The sequence below is a fragment of the Peromyscus maniculatus genome, chromosome 1 (assembly GCF_049852395.1).
Source record: "Peromyscus maniculatus bairdii isolate BWxNUB_F1_BW_parent chromosome 1, HU_Pman_BW_mat_3.1, whole genome shotgun sequence".
Taxonomy (NCBI): domain Eukaryota; kingdom Metazoa; phylum Chordata; class Mammalia; order Rodentia; family Cricetidae; genus Peromyscus; species Peromyscus maniculatus.
This window is the reverse complement of record NC_134852.1, coordinates 39,365,479-39,384,144: the sequence shown is the minus strand read 5'-3', so window position 1 is coordinate 39,384,144 and position 18,666 is coordinate 39,365,479. Positions and strand designations below refer to the sequence as shown.

The 18,666-nt window shown below is 43.5% G+C and overlaps 1 protein-coding gene and 1 long non-coding RNA gene across 2 annotated transcripts; one reads left to right on the top strand and one right to left on the bottom strand.

The window, feature by feature from the left end:
- Positions 1–1,606: 1,606 nt before the first annotated feature.
- Positions 1,607–6,279, bottom strand: LOC143274332 (uncharacterized). Its single transcript, XR_013052935.1, has 2 exons — positions 5,650–6,279; positions 1,607–1,883 (listed from the first exon to the last, which is right to left on the bottom strand). It is a non-coding gene; the product is annotated as an uncharacterized LOC143274332 (long non-coding RNA).
- On the top strand, positions 5,944–15,878 carry LOC143274331 (uncharacterized protein C2orf78 homolog). Its single transcript, XM_076577023.1, has 4 exons — positions 5,944–6,123; positions 7,528–8,289; positions 9,559–12,338; positions 13,722–15,878. The coding sequence occupies exons 1-3, from the start codon at positions 6,117–6,119 to the stop codon at positions 11,436–11,438; spliced, it is 2,649 nt and encodes an 882-aa protein (XP_076433138.1). The 5' UTR covers positions 5,944–6,116; the 3' UTR covers positions 11,439–12,338; positions 13,722–15,878.
- The last annotated feature ends 2,788 nt before the right edge of the window (positions 15,879–18,666 follow it).

Sequence of the window (18,666 nt, the reverse complement as noted above, 5' to 3'; positions counted from 1 at the left end):
TCCAGTTACACTCAACATAATAGAAAAGAAAATAGGAAGCACTCTTGAACACATTGGCACCGGAGACCATTTCCTAAATAAAACACCAACAGCACAGACCTTGAGCACAACAATTAATAAATAGGACCTCTCGAAACTGAGAATTTTTGCAGGGCAAAAGACACAGTCAATAAGACAAAAAGACAGCCAACAGAATGGGAAAAGATCTTCACGAACCCCACATCTGACAGAGGATTGATCTCCACAATATATAAAGAACTCAAGAAACTAGACATCAAAGTACTGAACAGTCCAATTAAAAAATGGGCTAAAGAGCTAAACAGAGAATTCACAAAACAAGAACTACAAATGGCTGAAAGACATTTAAAGAAAGGCTCAACATCCTTAATCATCAGAGAAATGCAAATCCAAATGACTCTGAGTTATCACCTTACACCTGTTAGAATGGCTACGATCAAAAACACCAATGACAACCAATGTTGGAGAGGATGAGGAGCAAAGGGAACACTCCTCCACTGTTGGTAGGAATGTAAACTTGTAGAAACACTGTGGAAATCAGTATGGCGGTTTCTCAGAAAATTAGGTATCGAACTACATCAAGACCCAGCCATCCCACTCTTGGGCATATACCCAAGGAATGCTGATTCATACCATAAAGATACATGTTCAGCTATGTTCATACAAGCACTATTTGTAATAGCCAGAAACTGAAAACAACCTAGATGCCCATCAACGGAAGAATGGATGAAAAAAATGTGGTACATATACACAATGGAGTACTACTCAGCAGAGAAAAACAATGAAAGCATGAAATTTGCAGGCAAATGGATGGAACTAGAAAAAAATCATTCTGAGTGAGGTAAACCAAACCCAGAAAGACAGTCATGGTTTGTTCTCACTCATAGGTGGATTCTAGATATAAAATAAAGAACAATCAGACCACAACCCATAGAACCATAGAGGCTATATATATAGCATGGAGGACCCTAGGACTACTGTGGCTTATAATCAATTTCAGTTTCACTCAATTATTGAAAAAAATAGCCAAATGAATGGAAACACATGAACTATGAACCAAAGGTTGAGAGGCCGCCAGCTGGATCAGGCCCTCTGAATAGGTGAGACAGTTGATTGGCTTGATCAGTTTGGGAGGAAACTAGGCAGTGGGACCAAGTCCTGTGCTCACTGCATGAGTTGGCTGTTTGAAACCTGGAACTTATGCAGGGACACTTGGCTCAGTCTGGGAGGAAGGGACTGGACCTGCCTGGACTGAGTCTATCAGGTTGATTGCAGTCCTTGGGGGTGGACTTGTCCTGGAGGAGGTGGGAATGGGGGGTGGGCTGGGGGTAAGGGAAGGGGGTGGGAGGGGGGAGAATAGGGGAACCCATGGCTGATATGTAGAACTGAATGGTATTGTAAAATAAAATATATATTAAAAAAACTAAAAACGACATCGGGGATGTTTTCCCCATCTCTGAGCAATTTTTTAATATCTTTTACAACCTTGTTCCAAGTCAGAGGGTGAATCCATGGGCCGTTAATCACCAACGAGGGGCATTTCTCCTCCACAAATTGGAAGAATTTTATCAGATCCTTTTTTTAAAAAAATTCTTATTCCTCTCTCCCTAAGGTTGCCTTTCATTTCTTTAACAAAAAGAGCCTCTTTAGATAAATTCTTGCCCATGGTTATGGGACGACTGTATTTACCCCAAGACTTCCCATGTGGCACGAGTGATGCGGTCCAGGCATCTCTACCCTGCATAGTATGGAGCTCCGTCGTTATCTGTCGTCCAGTAGGTCACTGTGCCTCAAGGCCCACATTCAGGCACCACTCGACCCATCCAGCAGGACAGGTTATTAGGTAGGACCCGAGGAGGCACCTCCTGAAAAACCAATGGGGGCAAGAGAGAAAGGAGACCAGGTGCATAAAGAAAAACAGAGTCAGTCTGAGTCGTGTCAAGGTCTCATTTATTGCAAGGGAAGGCAGGCTTATATATACTGGAGGATAGGAGAAATGAATAGGGGAAGTGGGGTGATGGAAAATTTCTGAAGAATAGGATGAGGGTGAAGTCTCTTTGGTCCAAAGTTTGTACAACCTCCCAACCTGAACATGTTTCAGGAAGTTATTCTAAAAGTACATTTTGTGTTTTTTTCCGGGAACTAGTGTTTTTGTAAGACAGTGACATTTGTCAAGGGTGTAGTGATGCCAGATCATCCAAGCAAGAAAGGTCAAGGCACAGTCATCCATTTTTGGTTCCCAACACTACCCTACTGCTCTAGCTCTCAATTCCATTGGGCTCCTACTGGCAGGACAATCCCTGAGCTTTGAAAGGACTACTTTGTGCATGATCCATTTCTGAGTACCAGCCAGCCCTCTCACTAAAACAGTAGCCACTGAGTCTCAGCAGCCTAAATAATGACAACTCTCTCCAGCAGCAACAGAAACAATGCCAAGGGAAGGCCAGCAAAGAGTCAGACTGTAACAGTTACAGCTGCACCTGAAACTACATTAATCTCCTGCAAAACCACAAGGGTTTAGAAGGGAAATGTAGAGACCCAACTATTCCAGTCAACAAAACAATAGCAGTTGTCTTCCCTCTAGACATGGAACTCCTCCATCACTGGAGATTTTGTGGTGGGTTGCAGTACACGACACGAATTTTCTTCTGTGCAGATGTACACATATCAAATTGGAGAGTTGTTTAAATTATAGCTATCAACTCTGCTTTCTCCTTACCAGTGTATACATCTCTCTTGACATTTTAATATGTGGGAGAGACAGCTGACATCCTAATAGCACAAATCCAGACAATTCTCCCCGAAAATGATGGAAGAGCCTGGCTTGGTCTATGAAAGCCAGGGTGCTATCAGGAGGGGGTTCCAGCTTGGGGATAATCTGACTCCTTCATAGCCGGCTACTCAATCAGTTTGGTGCTATTCTACATTTGTCTCATAACTTAAATGGGAATGAAATAGTTTTCATATTCTGGGAAGTCATAAGGACATTCTTGGCCAACATCTTCTGAGGCTTAAGCCCCATCTTAGCCATTAGCATTTAGCAGGAATATGTCTTCAGGAAGTGCCATTTTTCACCAATGCAGGATACCATCTTTCAAATTATTTAACTTACATTTATTTTCTGGGATATCCTGTCCCAAAGTTTTATTTTACCATATTTATGTGTTACCTCTTGAAAGCCTTTTCTTTTCTACAAGCAACAGAAAGATAGTAGGAACTGACAAATTGGGACTTGGAAAAGAATTAGAAGGAGTAGAGGGTTCAGAAACTAAACCCACTCTAGATTGTTAGAGAAAATAAATTCGTTATGACACTGAAAGAAAAATATTATGCAAATGTTAAAAAAATAGAAAACACTGAAATAATGGGAATTAAACACAGAACATAGTTCTATCTATCTATTTATCTATCTATCTATCTATCTATCTATCTATCTATCTATCTATCTATCTATCTGTCCATCTCTCTTATCTATGGATCTCTCATTTTTGCTCCCCTCTAAGACTTCTCAGTAACACAGTCCCAGTGATGTTCTACTCACCTGGGTCTATGCTGCTACAAGAACACACTTTTTTTTTCAGAATTGTCTACAACCAGGAGCCTGGATGAACCTTCCAAATTTCAGTCATTGCCACTCAGAATGTGTCACATTATCTGACAAGTGGTCAGTCATGAAGGAAACTGGAAGGGTGAAAGACAAAGGCAGCCTACAAGCCTATGAGAAAATATAATCTTATTGCAGAGCTTTGCCAATCACTACAAAACATGAAACAATCTGCATGGAGGAACAGTTCTACTGAGCTGGGCGTGTAGCTGCAAGCTACAGCACTAGCTCAGTGTAAAAGAGGTCCCAAGGGAAAGTGCTGACAGCTCATGTAAATGCAGGAGGAGGGCTAAACAGGCTCCAGGGTCATTTTCAATGAGGACTGACAGACAGACACTGTCATAGTATTGCTTGTTGAGGCAGTTAGAATAAGAAAGGTATATAAATGCACACTACACCCATGCCATGAGACAGTCTATGAACCCACCAGTGAGTGCCCAAGGAGAATAACAACCTAAACCAAAGTGAGGAAACACACAAGATTTGCCCATATTTAAACAAAATATCATATTCCTGTCTGTGTTATACACTGAGATGGGAAATGGGTTGTTCTTTTTTCAATTATAAAGCAAAATTGTAGGATAAAATTGTAGGATAAAAGAACCAGCCAAAGAAACCCTCCCTACCTCTGAAACCAGGGTGAAATGGTAAAAAGGGCCTGTGAAAGAAACACACTTTGGCCCTGAAACCAAAATCAAAGAAACACACTCTGCCCCTGACCCACTCAGCACAAAAACCAACCAATCCCTGAGCAGGAAAACCCACAAAACATAATCGAACCAATCTCTGGGTTTGTCCAAACTCAGGGATTGGAATCTGATCAATTCTTACCCTGCAATGCTTCAACCTGGAAAAACTCCCGCAGTAAGAAGCCCTGCATAAGCCCTGTACCTGTTCATTTGGTAACTGCCTTTTTTTCTTCCTGGAAGAGGCAGCCACCCTCCTGGATTCTTCCCCTCCAATAAATCACTTGAATGGGGTTTGGGTGAGACCTTCTTTCATCAGAAGGGAGCAGAGCAGAAGGGGAACAGTAGACAAACAGGAGCAGAGCAGAGCAGAAGTGTTAACACTTTCCCTGGGGAAACCTTCCCCTAACAGAGCAAAGTGGTTTCATTGGGGAAAACTTTCCCTGGAGCAGGGAGGTAAGCAACTATGCTTAAGTCAACTTTGTGCTATTCCTTGGTTCTCAACAGCCAGGATCCCTTTCCAATCAGCTGCCACACTTACAAAAACACCTACATTGCTTTTTTCATGTAACCCACCGCCACATACCAACAAATGCCTTCCTGCTCAAGGTGTTCCAGTCCATATTTAGACCTTTCTCAGAAAAAAGCATGGCAGAGAATGCTAGAGCCCAGGATTCTGTAGAGACTGTTGCCAGGAGGAAGAAGGTTCAGTAACTGTCACACTCATTATACTTGTGGATGAAGAGAGAAGGTGGCCAGACTCAATGACTAACAACCTCAATACTGTAAAGGGAGGCAAGATATAAAGAATGCCCATGTGTCTGACACCAGAGTGAGACACAAGATGAGCACCCAAACAACAGAGGTTACCCCTCAAGTGCTTGCTACAACCAGCAGCATCCAATTACAAGCATCTTCACGATGACCAGAAGATCACTGCTTCTGGAAGTTCACCATGATACTTCCCACCATATTAAGGATACAGGTTCACCTTAGTCCAAGAATCAAACCCTACCAAGAAGCGATGAAAAGCAGAGAAGAGAGATGTGAGTCTTGCCTGGGGCCACAGAGAATAAGGAAGGCATCTAGGAGAAGAAACCCAAAGAGATTATTCTTAGAGTTCATCATCCAAAGTGCTCTCAATACACTCAACTCTGTCCTTTAACACAGTCACAATGGAGCCCTTTGATCTCTTCCTTGGGTCATGGGCTGATGATGACGGCTCATAAACCAGATCAACGGATACAGTTTCTCAACCGAGGTCCCTCCTCCCATGCCAACCTCTCCTTCCTGCCCAAGGGGACTGACTGGATGTAGACTGTATGCTGAAAGCACACTCACTTCTGGAAGGTGACACCTCATAGGAACAATGGACACAGCTTCATCGATGAATGTTATAAGAAGCTCTGCCAATATCCTGAACTAAACCTCCTGAGAGGGAAACTTCCCTGCCAGGATTGCCTCCTCTCACTAGCACACACATCAGCCTGCATGGCTACTGTTAGTCTCTTGGCATCCTCTCCAACCAATCCCAACTGTTAGCTCAGAATCCGTCCTTCCCATTGGCTGCTGCCCCGTTTATGACATCATTCCCCCTTCAACCCAACCTACCAGCCCTGGTAGGTTCTTGGGGTTGCCACGGTGATGCCTGTAAACAAATTTGGATCATCACAGGTCACCTGTGACCAGTGACCAGTAAGTGCTGTCTGATACCGGACACACTTGCTACTCAGGTCAGCTGATCAGACAAGGACAAACAAATCTCATGCTCCATTGTACTGTGGATTGCTGATACTCGCCCCCCGACCATGGCAGGTAAGGAAAGACATTTTAAAACATTAAAAAAATAAGGGATCACTTTTCCCTTATTTTTTACTATACTTTTAAATTTTTGTGTAATGGGTATACTGTTGATGCTGATAGAGATATCTGGAATTGAATGTCACATTTAGATTTGGTTCTTACTGAGGCTGGAAAATATTGACCTAAATGACAAACTGCAGATATGACCCTTGATGTACACAAAGGTAGTTTAGAACTAATGTTACAGATAACCACAGAGTAAATAAAAAGGCACAAGACATTTTCATATCCCAACCCATTATTAGGCAGCCACACTGTTGAGATTAGTCTAGGTAAAGGTTTCCTGTCACATATAGAAAACAATGTCCAGGTCTAGTCCCTGGCTCTTACCCTCTATCCAGCCCATCTTCCACAGCATTCTCCTCATCTTTTGGTAGGGTTGGATGTTATCAACATGGGCTGGCTACTCCACAGTCAGCTATTCTCTGGACAAGAACTGACACACCAATGTGTGCACAGATTCTCACAAGGATTCCCAACTAGGAGAGTTACTAGAAATTAACAATTACTGTGGAAGTGTTCATTGAAGAATCAATGTAACCAACTTGTAATTAAGGAACAATCTTATTCAGAGATGAACCCCATGCTACATTAGAAATCCCAAACTGTCACTTGAAACATAGGCACTCAACATGAAATATTATCAGCAGGTTGTATTCATGTAGTCATATTGGATGTGTGCTGAATTTATATTAAAAAATAACAAGTAGTGACTTACATAAAAAGTAGTGGGGAACAGAAGGAGCTAGAAGACAAGGGATTCTTATCTAAATACAGTTATTATCTATGAAAGTCCTGATCCATCATTTCATTAAGAAATCTCAGAGTAGAACCAAGCCTGGTGGACATGGAAGGAACCTACAATGCCAGCACTCTGATGCAGAGACAGGCCAGTCTGTGTGATTTCAAGGCCAAACAGATCTAGGTAGAGACTCTCTCTCTGTCTACATTGAGGAAGGTCTGCACAGAACAGAACAAAGGCACAGGCATGAGAAGCTGCCTAAGGTTCTCCTACTTTAAACACTTCTGTTCTGGGACACAGGTGTGAGGCAGTGCCACAGCAGAAATCAGAACAAGACAAAGCAGGGCAAAGAAGGTTGTTGTCTAGGTTAGAGCAAGAGTCAATGTGGATCAACTAGGAAGTCCATGCCAGCACAGGAAGAACAGGCAGCTCACTAAATGAGTGCCATCCTATCCTTTACCAAGAATCATTCTGAACCATTTGTGTGGGATATGTAAGGAAAAATGCTTGTCAGACTCTCCCAGACTGTACAAATGCGAGATAACAAAGATCTTCAGGGGAAGACACACAGATTCCATCTCACCCTCTTCCCATTTTCCTCTTGCTTCCTACAGAAAATTTCCAAAGTGCACCTTTCTTTGGAACAGAATGTGCTATGCAGTCCTCTGTGCCTGGGCTGAGGAATGCCATGCCCTTAGCAGGAAGTGTGTGCAACTTCTCCAGGGTCTCTACCCCAGCTGTGAGTGCAGCATGGTTCCTGCCATCAGACTCCAGCACTTGTTGCCAGCAGCTCATGGACAGTTCCTACCCCTACCTACCAGTTGGCACAACCATGGTGACTGCGCTGACTGACCAGGGAGAGAGCTCTGCCTCAGCACTCTCCTATCTAGGTGTTCTCCAGGGGGATCCAATGGGAAACACTGACCAGAGGGGAGCTGCACTCCAGGACTTCACTGTAACTGTCATTGACCAGAATACCACATGCTCCTCCTTCTCTATGACAGCCCAGGGTGATAATATTTTAGATCCCAATGCCTTAGTCCTCTCCTATCCAACACTTTCTGCCAGCTTTTTTCAGGCCACACCACTACAGGTACCAAATCAAAGATACAGCCTAGCACCTTCCTACCTGGAGGGCACCCAGGTCTATTACAATGACTTCAACAGCCTGGGCCCTCTGATGCCTGGAGAACTCAGGTACTGCCTGCAGGCCTGTGGCTCTGTGTCCTCCTCTGGGGGTCAGGCCTCTGCCCTGCAACCAGAGATGGTGATGATGCCAATGGAGATTCAGTCAACAAATGTCCAAACACCCTTCTCCACATCTGCCATCTACTATCCCACACCTGCTCAAGACAAAACAGACACCAATCTTCAAGGTGAGTAGAGCCAGGAGGGAGGACTGAGATCTGCACTCAAAGCAGACACAGCTCAAACTTTCAGGAGTGGATGTCCTCAGGGAGGAAAAATGGGAGTCCTGAGAGCTCAGCCTTGGCCTGGCTCACCATTCCCATCTTCAGTCTCTATAATGACTGACAATGCAGGGCAATGAGTGGCATCCATCCTCCATTAAGACATGTCCAAGGACACCACAACAGACACACACGTCACTGACCTAGCTTATCAGTCCCATGCACCATTCACAGCAATCGCCTCCTTTCTAATCTATTCCTCGGAGCTATAGAGGACACCAAGACCTTTCTGTTTATTTTCTCTCACTTGAATTGTGATTCTAGAGCAATGCAATTCCAAATCTGTCCTAGAAGAAGTATTACTTGCAGATTCCAAGTGCTGGCACTGCTGTTCTCTTTCAACCATAAGTGCATTGAGAGTCCAGTATACCTGGTGTACCAGAGTACAAGTGCTAAATTGGGCAAAGCTTCTCTCTCATTCTCTCTCCTCTCTCTCTCCTCTCTCTCCTCTCTCTCTCTCTCTCTCTCTCTCTCTCTCTCTCTCTCTCTCTCCCCTTCTTATTCCCCCTCTCTCTCCAATTTTCTTTTGCTATGGTTATTCAGAGGAGAGCCAAGGCTATACATGAACACTAGGATATGTTCTAAACTACAAAGATAACCCAAGCTAAAGATTCCACCTTCTTAAACCAATATTCAAATCATTAATAATAAGACTGTGAAATGTGGAGCTGGAAGAAATCCAGAGTTGTTGAAAAGATTTCCTTGCAGGAGTGAGGAACTGGGTTTGGATACCTGAATCCATTTCGAAACTCAGGCAACAGGGGGAATTTGAGTAATACCAAGAGTTGCAAGACAGGAGCAAGTTCTTGAAAATTATGGAACAGACAACCTGCCTGATAGCAAACTTCCACAGAAATGAGGGTCACTCTTTCAAACACAAAAGGAAAGGAAAGGGAAGACCACAACCCCAGGGAATTCTGTCACCTCCCCATGATGCACACGACACACACAAACACTGAGGAAAACACAAACATCTGAGAAATGATGATATCACATGGTAACTAGAAATAAGACAGTGGTCACAAATCTCCCAACAGAGGTGCCGCCTGTGCTACTCAAGCAGAGCTCATAGGAATGCCTTCCCCACTGCTGTAGGGGTCTGAGTACTGAGAAGCACTGAAAAGTGGGGAGCACCTCACTTACCAGGCACTGACTTTTTCCTTGACTCTTTTTCAGTGGAGAAAATGGAGACAACCTTGGGATTGACAGCTGCAGGCCAGACACTCTGTCTGTTGCAGAGTCCAGACCTCTGGAATGCCTGCATGCAGGATGTTCAGAAGTCACCACCTGTCCATGGGGACTGGTCATTAACTGTCCCCATCGACAGTCCTTCAGAATTCCTGCCCTTGCCTCCTGCTCCAATCTTGGAACAAACAGACAATAACGACTTGGATTTGATGACAGATGATCTATCAACTCCTCTGGATGCCTATGAGGGCATAAAAGAAAACCAAGACCCATCACTTCTCCCTTTAGCACATGCCAACATGCGGCAGGCCCTGAACTACACTGATTCAGGGAGCCTAAAACAGAAGCTTTCTCCTGACAATGCCACCTTGGGAAGCAGCAGCCTTGGTCAGGATGAGCCTGGGCTGCTGCAGAGTGTGATGGACTCCAGCATGGGCTTTGCAGACATGACTACACTGGTGGCAGATATTCACCTTCCCAGACTCTTCAACTCAATCACTGATAGGAACCCATTGCAAGATCCCACAGCAAGCCAATCCAAAGACATCAGCAGGGATCAGGTCCAGGAAAGCTCCAGCACCATCAGTGTACCCATGGACCAAGTGAGAAAGGATAGCCAGAAAGCCTCTGAGATGCTAGATGGGTCTCCTCAGGCCAGAATCCAGCTCCAGGACCTGGAGGAAGAAGAGGCTGTGGTGAGTGCTGGGTCCAGTGAAGGGGCTATTGACAACATGCCTAAGAACTTGGAGGACAATGCCCAGAAAGCCACACCCAGCATGCCCAGCAGAGCAAGGGCTCAGGAGCAAGACAAGACCAAGAGATCCAGAGAAAACAACTGCAAGAAAACAGAGGAGCTTAAGCAGTCAAGGAACAGAGTCAAGGCAGAAGAAAACACCACCATGCCAAAGAACAAGAGGAAGAGGAATCCACCTGAGCTCAGCCACAACAGCTTGAAAAAGCCTCGAACTCACCTTGGCATGCACATGCTAGAATCCGTGCAAATCTTTCACCCACTGGGGAAGAAGAGCGAGAAGAAAACTGGCATCTCTTCCTCCCGGGTTCAGCCAAACTGCAGCAGCAACAAAGATCCCAGGACAGGCCCAGCCACCACATCACTTCTGGATGTGCCCTGCAATGGCCGAGGCCCTGGTAAAACCCCGGGCAATGCTCAGAGAACACAGAGAAATGCTTACAGGGATGGTCGTCCATCTCCATCCCAGTATGAGCTGCCCCCACCTGGGAAGGTCAAGTTAGTACCTCTAGCTTTTCCAGCCCTGGACATGCCACAAGCAAGACCTATTTCTAAAAAGCCTCTCTCCCTGGCTTCACACAGGGCCCCTGCACTGTACCCTGTGAGACCTCATTCTAACTCAGCTCAGTCTACCACACTCAAGCCATCTAAACCAGCTCCTACCAGCACTTCTTTGATGGCCTCTGACAAGCCAGTTCTGCCTATTGCTACCAGTGCCACACGAGATAACATAACCAACCCCATCCAGTCTTGCACTGGGCCTCAGACAGCTGTCCATAGGCCAGTATCCTACAGGGCATCATCTCACCCTTCACTACAGAGGGAGCTTGCCTCTGCTGACAAGAACAAGGCCCCATCACCTCCCAAACCTCAAATCCAACATCTACTGCAAGACTTCAGCCACCAACCAATTCCATGGAGGAATGTCCACATTCCAGGGCCAGTCATCTCACAGCCCATCACAGAAGAGCAGAGGCCAGAGAGGGAGGCCATGAAGAGGCGGGCTCAACAGGAGAGAGAGAATGCTGCCAAGTACACCTCTCTGGGAAAACCACAGCTTTTCCTTCAGAGGGAGAAGGATATGGAAATTTCCAGATATTTTGGCTATGTCATGTAAGGGCTGGCCTAGCATTTGGAACACAGTATTCTTCAAGATAGAGAAGGTGAGATACGGAGACATATATACATGCATACATTGGATATAAAGCCTTGGCCATAAGTGTAGATATGTAGGTACTCATTGAGTTAAGGTGAATAATTTGTACATCCCGGGATTTACACATAATTGGTCAAACATAGTTTCATTACTTGTAAATATCTGAAGACACTAAAGGTAACTGGAGAAACTAAAGTCTGTTATATTTTATCCATGAGTAAGTATATATAGAGGGTTTTGATGGTTTCTTCGTACCTTAGCTGTTATTCATTTATGTCGTCGAATTAGTAATATATGTTATATAAATACATCATATGATATAAATCCCTGGTAGTATTACGTAAGGTAAAAGTAATTAGCCAAAAACCTGTAGTGGTAATACAATTATACTCCTTGACTTCTACTTTTAGGTAAAATAAAAGTCTTTGATCTTGGTGTGTTTCCTATAATGTATTCTGTGATAGTAAACACACTCCTGTTCTTACCACACTTCCTCCCATTTTGAAACACTCACCCCAGCCCTTTAATATTTACTAGTCTGGGACAGAGCTCCTCCTGAAATTTCATGAAATGAAATACAGGAGTCCATGTGCACACTATCAAGCACCCACCATAAAGAGAAAATAGACAAGGTTGACCAATTTCCTGACTTGGGCATCATTTGATTACACTTTGTCTCCAGTTGTATCCATCTTTGAAATCACCCATTAATGCTTAATTTTGTGTTTGTGTGTTTGTATGTCCTCCACCTGAATTCCTGTGGAACACATGTGTGAAGTGCCCACAGAGGACAGAAGAGGCCATCAGACCTCTGAGGTCTGGAATTAAGAGAGATTGAAAGCGTCCAGGAGGTGTTCTGAAGTAAGCCTGCGGATACTGTAAGAAAAGCAAGTGTTCTTATCTACTGAGCCATCTCATGAGCCTGAGTTGAATCCACATACTGCAAACAAAATAACTTCATTTTCTCTATGGCTGAAAAGACTTCACGTTCAACGAACATCCCACTTTCTTCACCCATGGCCATGCTGTTGGACACCATGCTTGGTTCCCTAATATTCTTGAAACGGTGCTACAGTCAGCCCTGAAGGGCAAGTACCTCACTAATATATTGAGTTCTTTCTTTGGAAAGGCATATATGAACCATGCGGAGGGCCAGGTTTTGGCTTTTGGAGGTTCCTCCACACTGACATCCAATCAGGCTGGAAATCTTTCCATCCTCTCCAGCATTCCATAGCATTCCTTTTTGCGAACACTCTCAGGGGTGGCTGTCATTTCTTTTCTAGTTGGCCTTGGATGGCATCTAGGATTTATCTATGCATTTCCCTGATTCCTCCTCAATCTGAACCATTTTATGTCCTCACTCTCTTTGAAGAAATCAGGGAGGACTGTCTTTCTCTTTGCACTGTACTACCCGGGTTGCCTTCTTTCTGATGATATATGTATTTTATCTAATTCTAAACAATCTCATAATAATCTTCTTACTGGGGTAGCAACAGCAAAGATGTCCTCCTCTTCTCTAGGACTATCTCTCAAATAACTGTTTCTTTTTTTCTGGGATCAAATGTTTTACTTCCCTGCAAGACGAACTGTCAACTACAGCCAGGATTTCTTGAGTGGCCCATGTGTTGCTCCATTCTGGCCTGTCTGTGAACATTCAATTCTTTGGCACACTGTGCGCTATAATATTATCAGGGATATGCACACTATTGCCTCAGAGGCATTTGGCACTTCTTTGAGAGGGTGACACATAGGAAATATAACCAATTGATTTCTAACTTTGCTTTTAGTTTCTTGAGACAGGTTCTCTCTCCATAACCCTGCATGTTCAGGAACTAACTATGTTGATCAGGCTAGCCTTGAATTCACAAACATCAGCCTGCCTCTACCTCTAACACTATCTCTGCCTATGGCTCTGCCTCTGCAATTACCCTAGCCCTGACCCTGGGCCTGGCCCTAACTCAAGAATGTTGCGACTAAAAGAACAATCCCACAAACAAATAGAATCAAGTTTCTTTCTATCTATGTGCATATCCAGGTTTCCCAGCATGACTGGATGAAGAGGTCATGTGGAAGCCAAGGTGCATTTTTCTTATCTAATAAAAATCTGAATATCTGAATATCTGTAGCCATGGCAGAGATCCTAAGAATGTCATCCAACTGTTGTAGGGGCCTAAGTGCAGAGGTGCAATGAAAGGTGCACATCCCACTTACCAGGTACTGACTTCTTCCTTGACTCTTTTTCAGTGGTGCAAACGGAGACTTCCCTGGGAATCATACCTCAAGCCAGAGACTCCATCAGCTGCAGAATGGAACTCTGCTACTCCTACACCCTGGATTACCAGATGAGGACACCACCTGTTAATGGGCACAAGTCATGAACTACCCTCAACCACAACCTTCAGAATTCCTGGCATTGCCACAAGCTCCATGCCTGGAAAAAACAGAGAATGACAACCTGCATGAGATGGCAGCAAATCTGTCAGTGCTTCTGGATGCCTATGAGTGCACGAAAGAACACCAAGACCCATCTCTACTCTCTTTAACACACCCTGACATGCAGCATCCCTTGCAATTCACTGATGCTGGGAGCCTAGGGAGAAGCTTGCTTCTGACATTGCCACATTGGGAAGCAGCAGTCTTGGTCAGGATGAGCCTGGGACATGCACAGTGTGTTGGTCTCCAGCATGGACTTTGCAGACATGACTACACTGGTGGCAGAAGTTCACCTCCCCAAATGTTCAACCCACTCTCTGAACTAAACCAATTCCAGGTTCTCACAGCCAACCAATGCAGAGACTCCATCGTCATCAGGAGCGATTCACACCCTTAAACCAGGTGAAGAGGAAGGAAGAGAAAAGCCCTCATCTGATTGATGGAGATTCTCTGGCCAGAATCTAGTATCAGGACCTGGTGGAGGGACAGACCCTGAGAACACTGCTATGGCTAGAGAAGGTGAAATTGACAACATCACCCAGTATATAGAGGGCAAAACTCAGAAAGCCACACTCTGCAGGCCCAGCAGACCTAGGAATCATAGAAGACAACACCAAGAGTACTAGAGAAATCAACTCCAAGAAAGCTGAGGGAGCTGACGCTATGAAGTCACAGAGTCTAGACAGAATACAAGCCCACTGTCCTCAACAACAAGAAGATCAATGCACCTGAGCTCAATCCTGATGGCTTTGAAAAGCCTCAAAACCACCTCGGAGAGCACATGCTGGAGTCTGTGAAGGTCTGTCATCACTGTGGAAGAAGGGTAAGAAGAAAACTGGCATCTCCGGAACCTTGAACTCTTTGTGCCACTCTGTGCTCTAATAGTGACAGAGTTGGTCACACTTTAGCCTCTGGGGCAATTGCCATTTTCTTTATCCAGGATTACATATAGCAAGCAGAATTCATTTATTTATTAACTCACTTTTAGTTTCTTGAATTGGGACCCAATCCATACCCAGCATCTCCTAGAACTGACTACATGGAACAGGCAATCACTGAACTCAAAAAGATCTGCCTGCTTCCCCCTCTGCAACAACCTCCATCTCAGCCTCTGCCTCCCCTACAGCCTCCACATCTGCACACTCCTAGGCCACTGTCTCAAGTGTGCTGGGACGAAAGGAATTCTCCTACCAGCAGGGTGGAATCAACGTTTATTTTCTATACCCATGGATAACCATGTGTACTCCAGGGTACATTTTTGGTACATACCTAAACTCCAAAGAGACTAAGCCACATGTTTTTACAAATGCAACTTAACTAAGATTCATTTTTCCTCCGACAATCTGTCTTGTTTCAGTTGTAGGCTCTACTTGTTACAATGCCCTTGAAGCACTGACCTCTTATGAGGTGTGCTCATGCTATCTTGAGTATTTTCTCCTTTTGTATTAAAGTTATGATTGCTTTTCTACTTCTAAGGAGTAGGGAATCTCAGAAATATTATTCACCCTCTCCATAGAGACTCATGGTGCAACTTTCTTCACAATATCTAACTCCCAACTATGGTTTATGTCCAACATTGTTCGTTCTAACAAGGCCTAAGTCCAGTCTAACTCACCTAGAAAATATTAACAAGCCTAGCATGAAAAGATCCTACTACCTGAATGCAATGATCCTCACAGGGACAAATTTGAGTACAGCAGAATGATGGAAAGCAATATCTTAGGGAGGCCTCTGGTTTTATCACTCTCTGTGTGTGGCTTAGTGACATATTTGACCACTGCCATCAGACTCCTGTGTTCATCTTATCCCCTAGAAGCAGTAGAAACACATTTGGATGGATATCTTCTAATCTTGGTATTATTTTAAACTTTATGTATTCAAACTAAGGGTCTTGTAAAATAATCCTTATTAAAGAAACTCAGGAAGCACTTTTGATATTAAAGCAATTCACACAATGCTGTACCTGTATTGAATCCTCAATATCATTATTTCTCATTGTACTATTAACTGAACATTATTTTTAAAACTATATATTGTACACTGAGCCCAGTAACTTTGTGACCAAGGCCTACCCATTCCTTAACTCTCACCAAAACCTTAGGCATTGTTCATATGCTCAACAGCATTGCCTTCAGTGTCAGGAATGGAACATGTAGGTGTGTGTAATCTCCCATCCATATAGCGAGACAGCATCGAGACATATTTGTCTGGGACTGGATACATATGGTATAAAATGATTATCCCGAGTTATAAGAACTCTCCTGCAATCACCTTGACTACACTCATCACTTTAGCTGAAATGGTTCTGTTGTGTGTATACATCACATATTCCTTATCCATTGCTCTGTTATTGGACAGCAAGATCAGGTAATATAGATATTCCCGAAAAAACCTGCTATCTATACTCATGTGCAAAGCAATAACATTTTCAATTCCTTGGAATATTAGGGATGGAAATTGAGACAGACCATGGGTTTGTGTTTAAAGTGACTCCATACTGAAATAGAGAGAGAGTAGAATACTTCACACTATATCCACCAACTTATTTGTGTTTCCTGTGGAAGCAATACTTGGAAGCCCCCTACTTTCAGTTAACTCTCCATTTCTATTCTCTAGCATTAAGAAAGACCATTTTCCAATGGGCCTGGTGTTCAAATTCAAGTAATGTCTGGAATGACAAGTCAAGTTTTCATGAACCTCCATGGCTCCTTCGACTATGTACAGTTAAGATTCACAGCCACAGACCTGTCTATCACTGAATTAACCTGTTCAATTACTTTGAAAGTTCTCCATCCATCTGATCATCCATAACAATGGGATGTTCACTTGATTTTGGAATAGAAAGCCATGCTACACTCTTCTACCCGACTGCTCTATCTCTCAATTCCACTGGGATCCTACTGGCAGGACAATCCCTGAGCTTTGGATGGACTGCTTTGTGCATGATCCATTTCTGAGTACCAGCCGGCCATCTCACCACAACAGCAGCCACTGAGTCTCAGCAGCCTAAACAATGACAGCTCTCTCCATCAGCAACAGAAACAATGCCATAGGAAGACCAACAAAGAGTCAGACTGTAACAGTTACAGCTGCACCTGAAACTACATTAATCTCCTGGAAACCACAAAGCTTTAGAAGGGAAACATAGAGACCCAATCATTCCAGTCAACAAAACAATAGCAGTTGTATTCCCTCTAGACCTGGAACTCCTCCATCACTGGAGATTTTGTGGTGGGTTGCAGTACAAAATACAAATTCCCTTCCGTGCAGGTGTACACTTATTAAATTGGGGAGTTGTTTAAATTATAGCTATCAACTCTTCTTTCTCTGTACCAGTGTATACATCTCTCTTGTGTAGATGTAACCAACCGTCTTATTAAATAAGAAACACAGAACCAATGCAAAGAAGAAAGCCAAGAGATCAGAGCTAAGAGCCTTACCTGCCTGCTGCAGCTATCCTCTCCAGCCAAGAGGCCTCTCTGAAAGAGAGCTACATCCTGTCTGTTTGTCTTGATATAGACTTTCTTTTCTGCCTTCTCTTTGGTTGTAAACCCAACCACATGACTGCCTCTTCACTGCCTGTTTGTACAGTTCTCCATTCTTCTATGGTTGGTATTGAGATTAAAGACTTTTGTCTCCAATGATGGCTGTAACCTTGAACACACAGAGATCTACCTCGCTCTGCCTACCAAGTGCTGGAATTAAAGGTGTGCACCACAAACACCCAGCTCTGCTATGGCTTGCTATTAGCTCTGACCCCCAGGCAACTTTCTTTATTAACATACAAATAAATTCATATTTCAGTACAAATAAAATACCACCATATTTCCCCTTTTCTATACTAATAAAAAGAAAAAGGAAAAAGGTTATAACTAACAAAAGAAAAACTATATATAAAAGTACAATAACTATATACAACATATATAAGTAATAAATACCTAAACAATGTCTAGTCCATTTGTATTTGACAAATTCAGAGAAAATAATTCCATTATCTATTCTATTTTGGTAAGTCCAAAGTGTGCCTAATTCACTTTCAATCCCTTCTATTTCAACTATAACTAACTAATCTTCAACTCCCTCAGAGATCCAAGAAGGAAAATGATATTACCTAACAAAAATAAAAACAGGAAGTACATGCAAGCAACTTCAAAAAAATGTGAATTGACATAAACAGCCAGCTGTCTGGAAAATCATCTGATGTTTCTCCACAGTGTTGGGGCATCATCTTCAGCCTATAGGCTTAGCATATCCGACAGACTTATTTGTGAAGCAGGATGTACACAAGGTCAACAGTTCAACCTCAAAATGGGTGAGAGCAGTCCATATACCAGAAGCACCTGAATTCCACTAGTGTCATGTCATGATTCAGGATTTTAAATTCTGGATATTGTTGATGGTTTTTGAATTCAGCTGTCCATTCTTCTTGGCTGTGTATATATATGCTACATCTCAGCATCCTGTTCTTCTCCACATCCCTCTATTAAATGCCAGTCTACTATTGAGAGGTGTGAGCTTAGTTACTCTTCAACAATAGCTGTTTCAGCTGCTGTTCCATTGCACATCAGAAGCCACTGGCCCACTGCCTGTTCAACTGCCTTCAAAGAAAAGGGCACTGTACCTTTTCCGGATTGTGAAGGCCAATTCAGCGATGGTGCCATATTGTCCTGGCCTCAGACGATGCCTTTTGATAAAGCCATAACTACACTTGTTTTGGCAAGAATCAGTAGTCCTTTGTTTCATGCCCTGTTTGTTC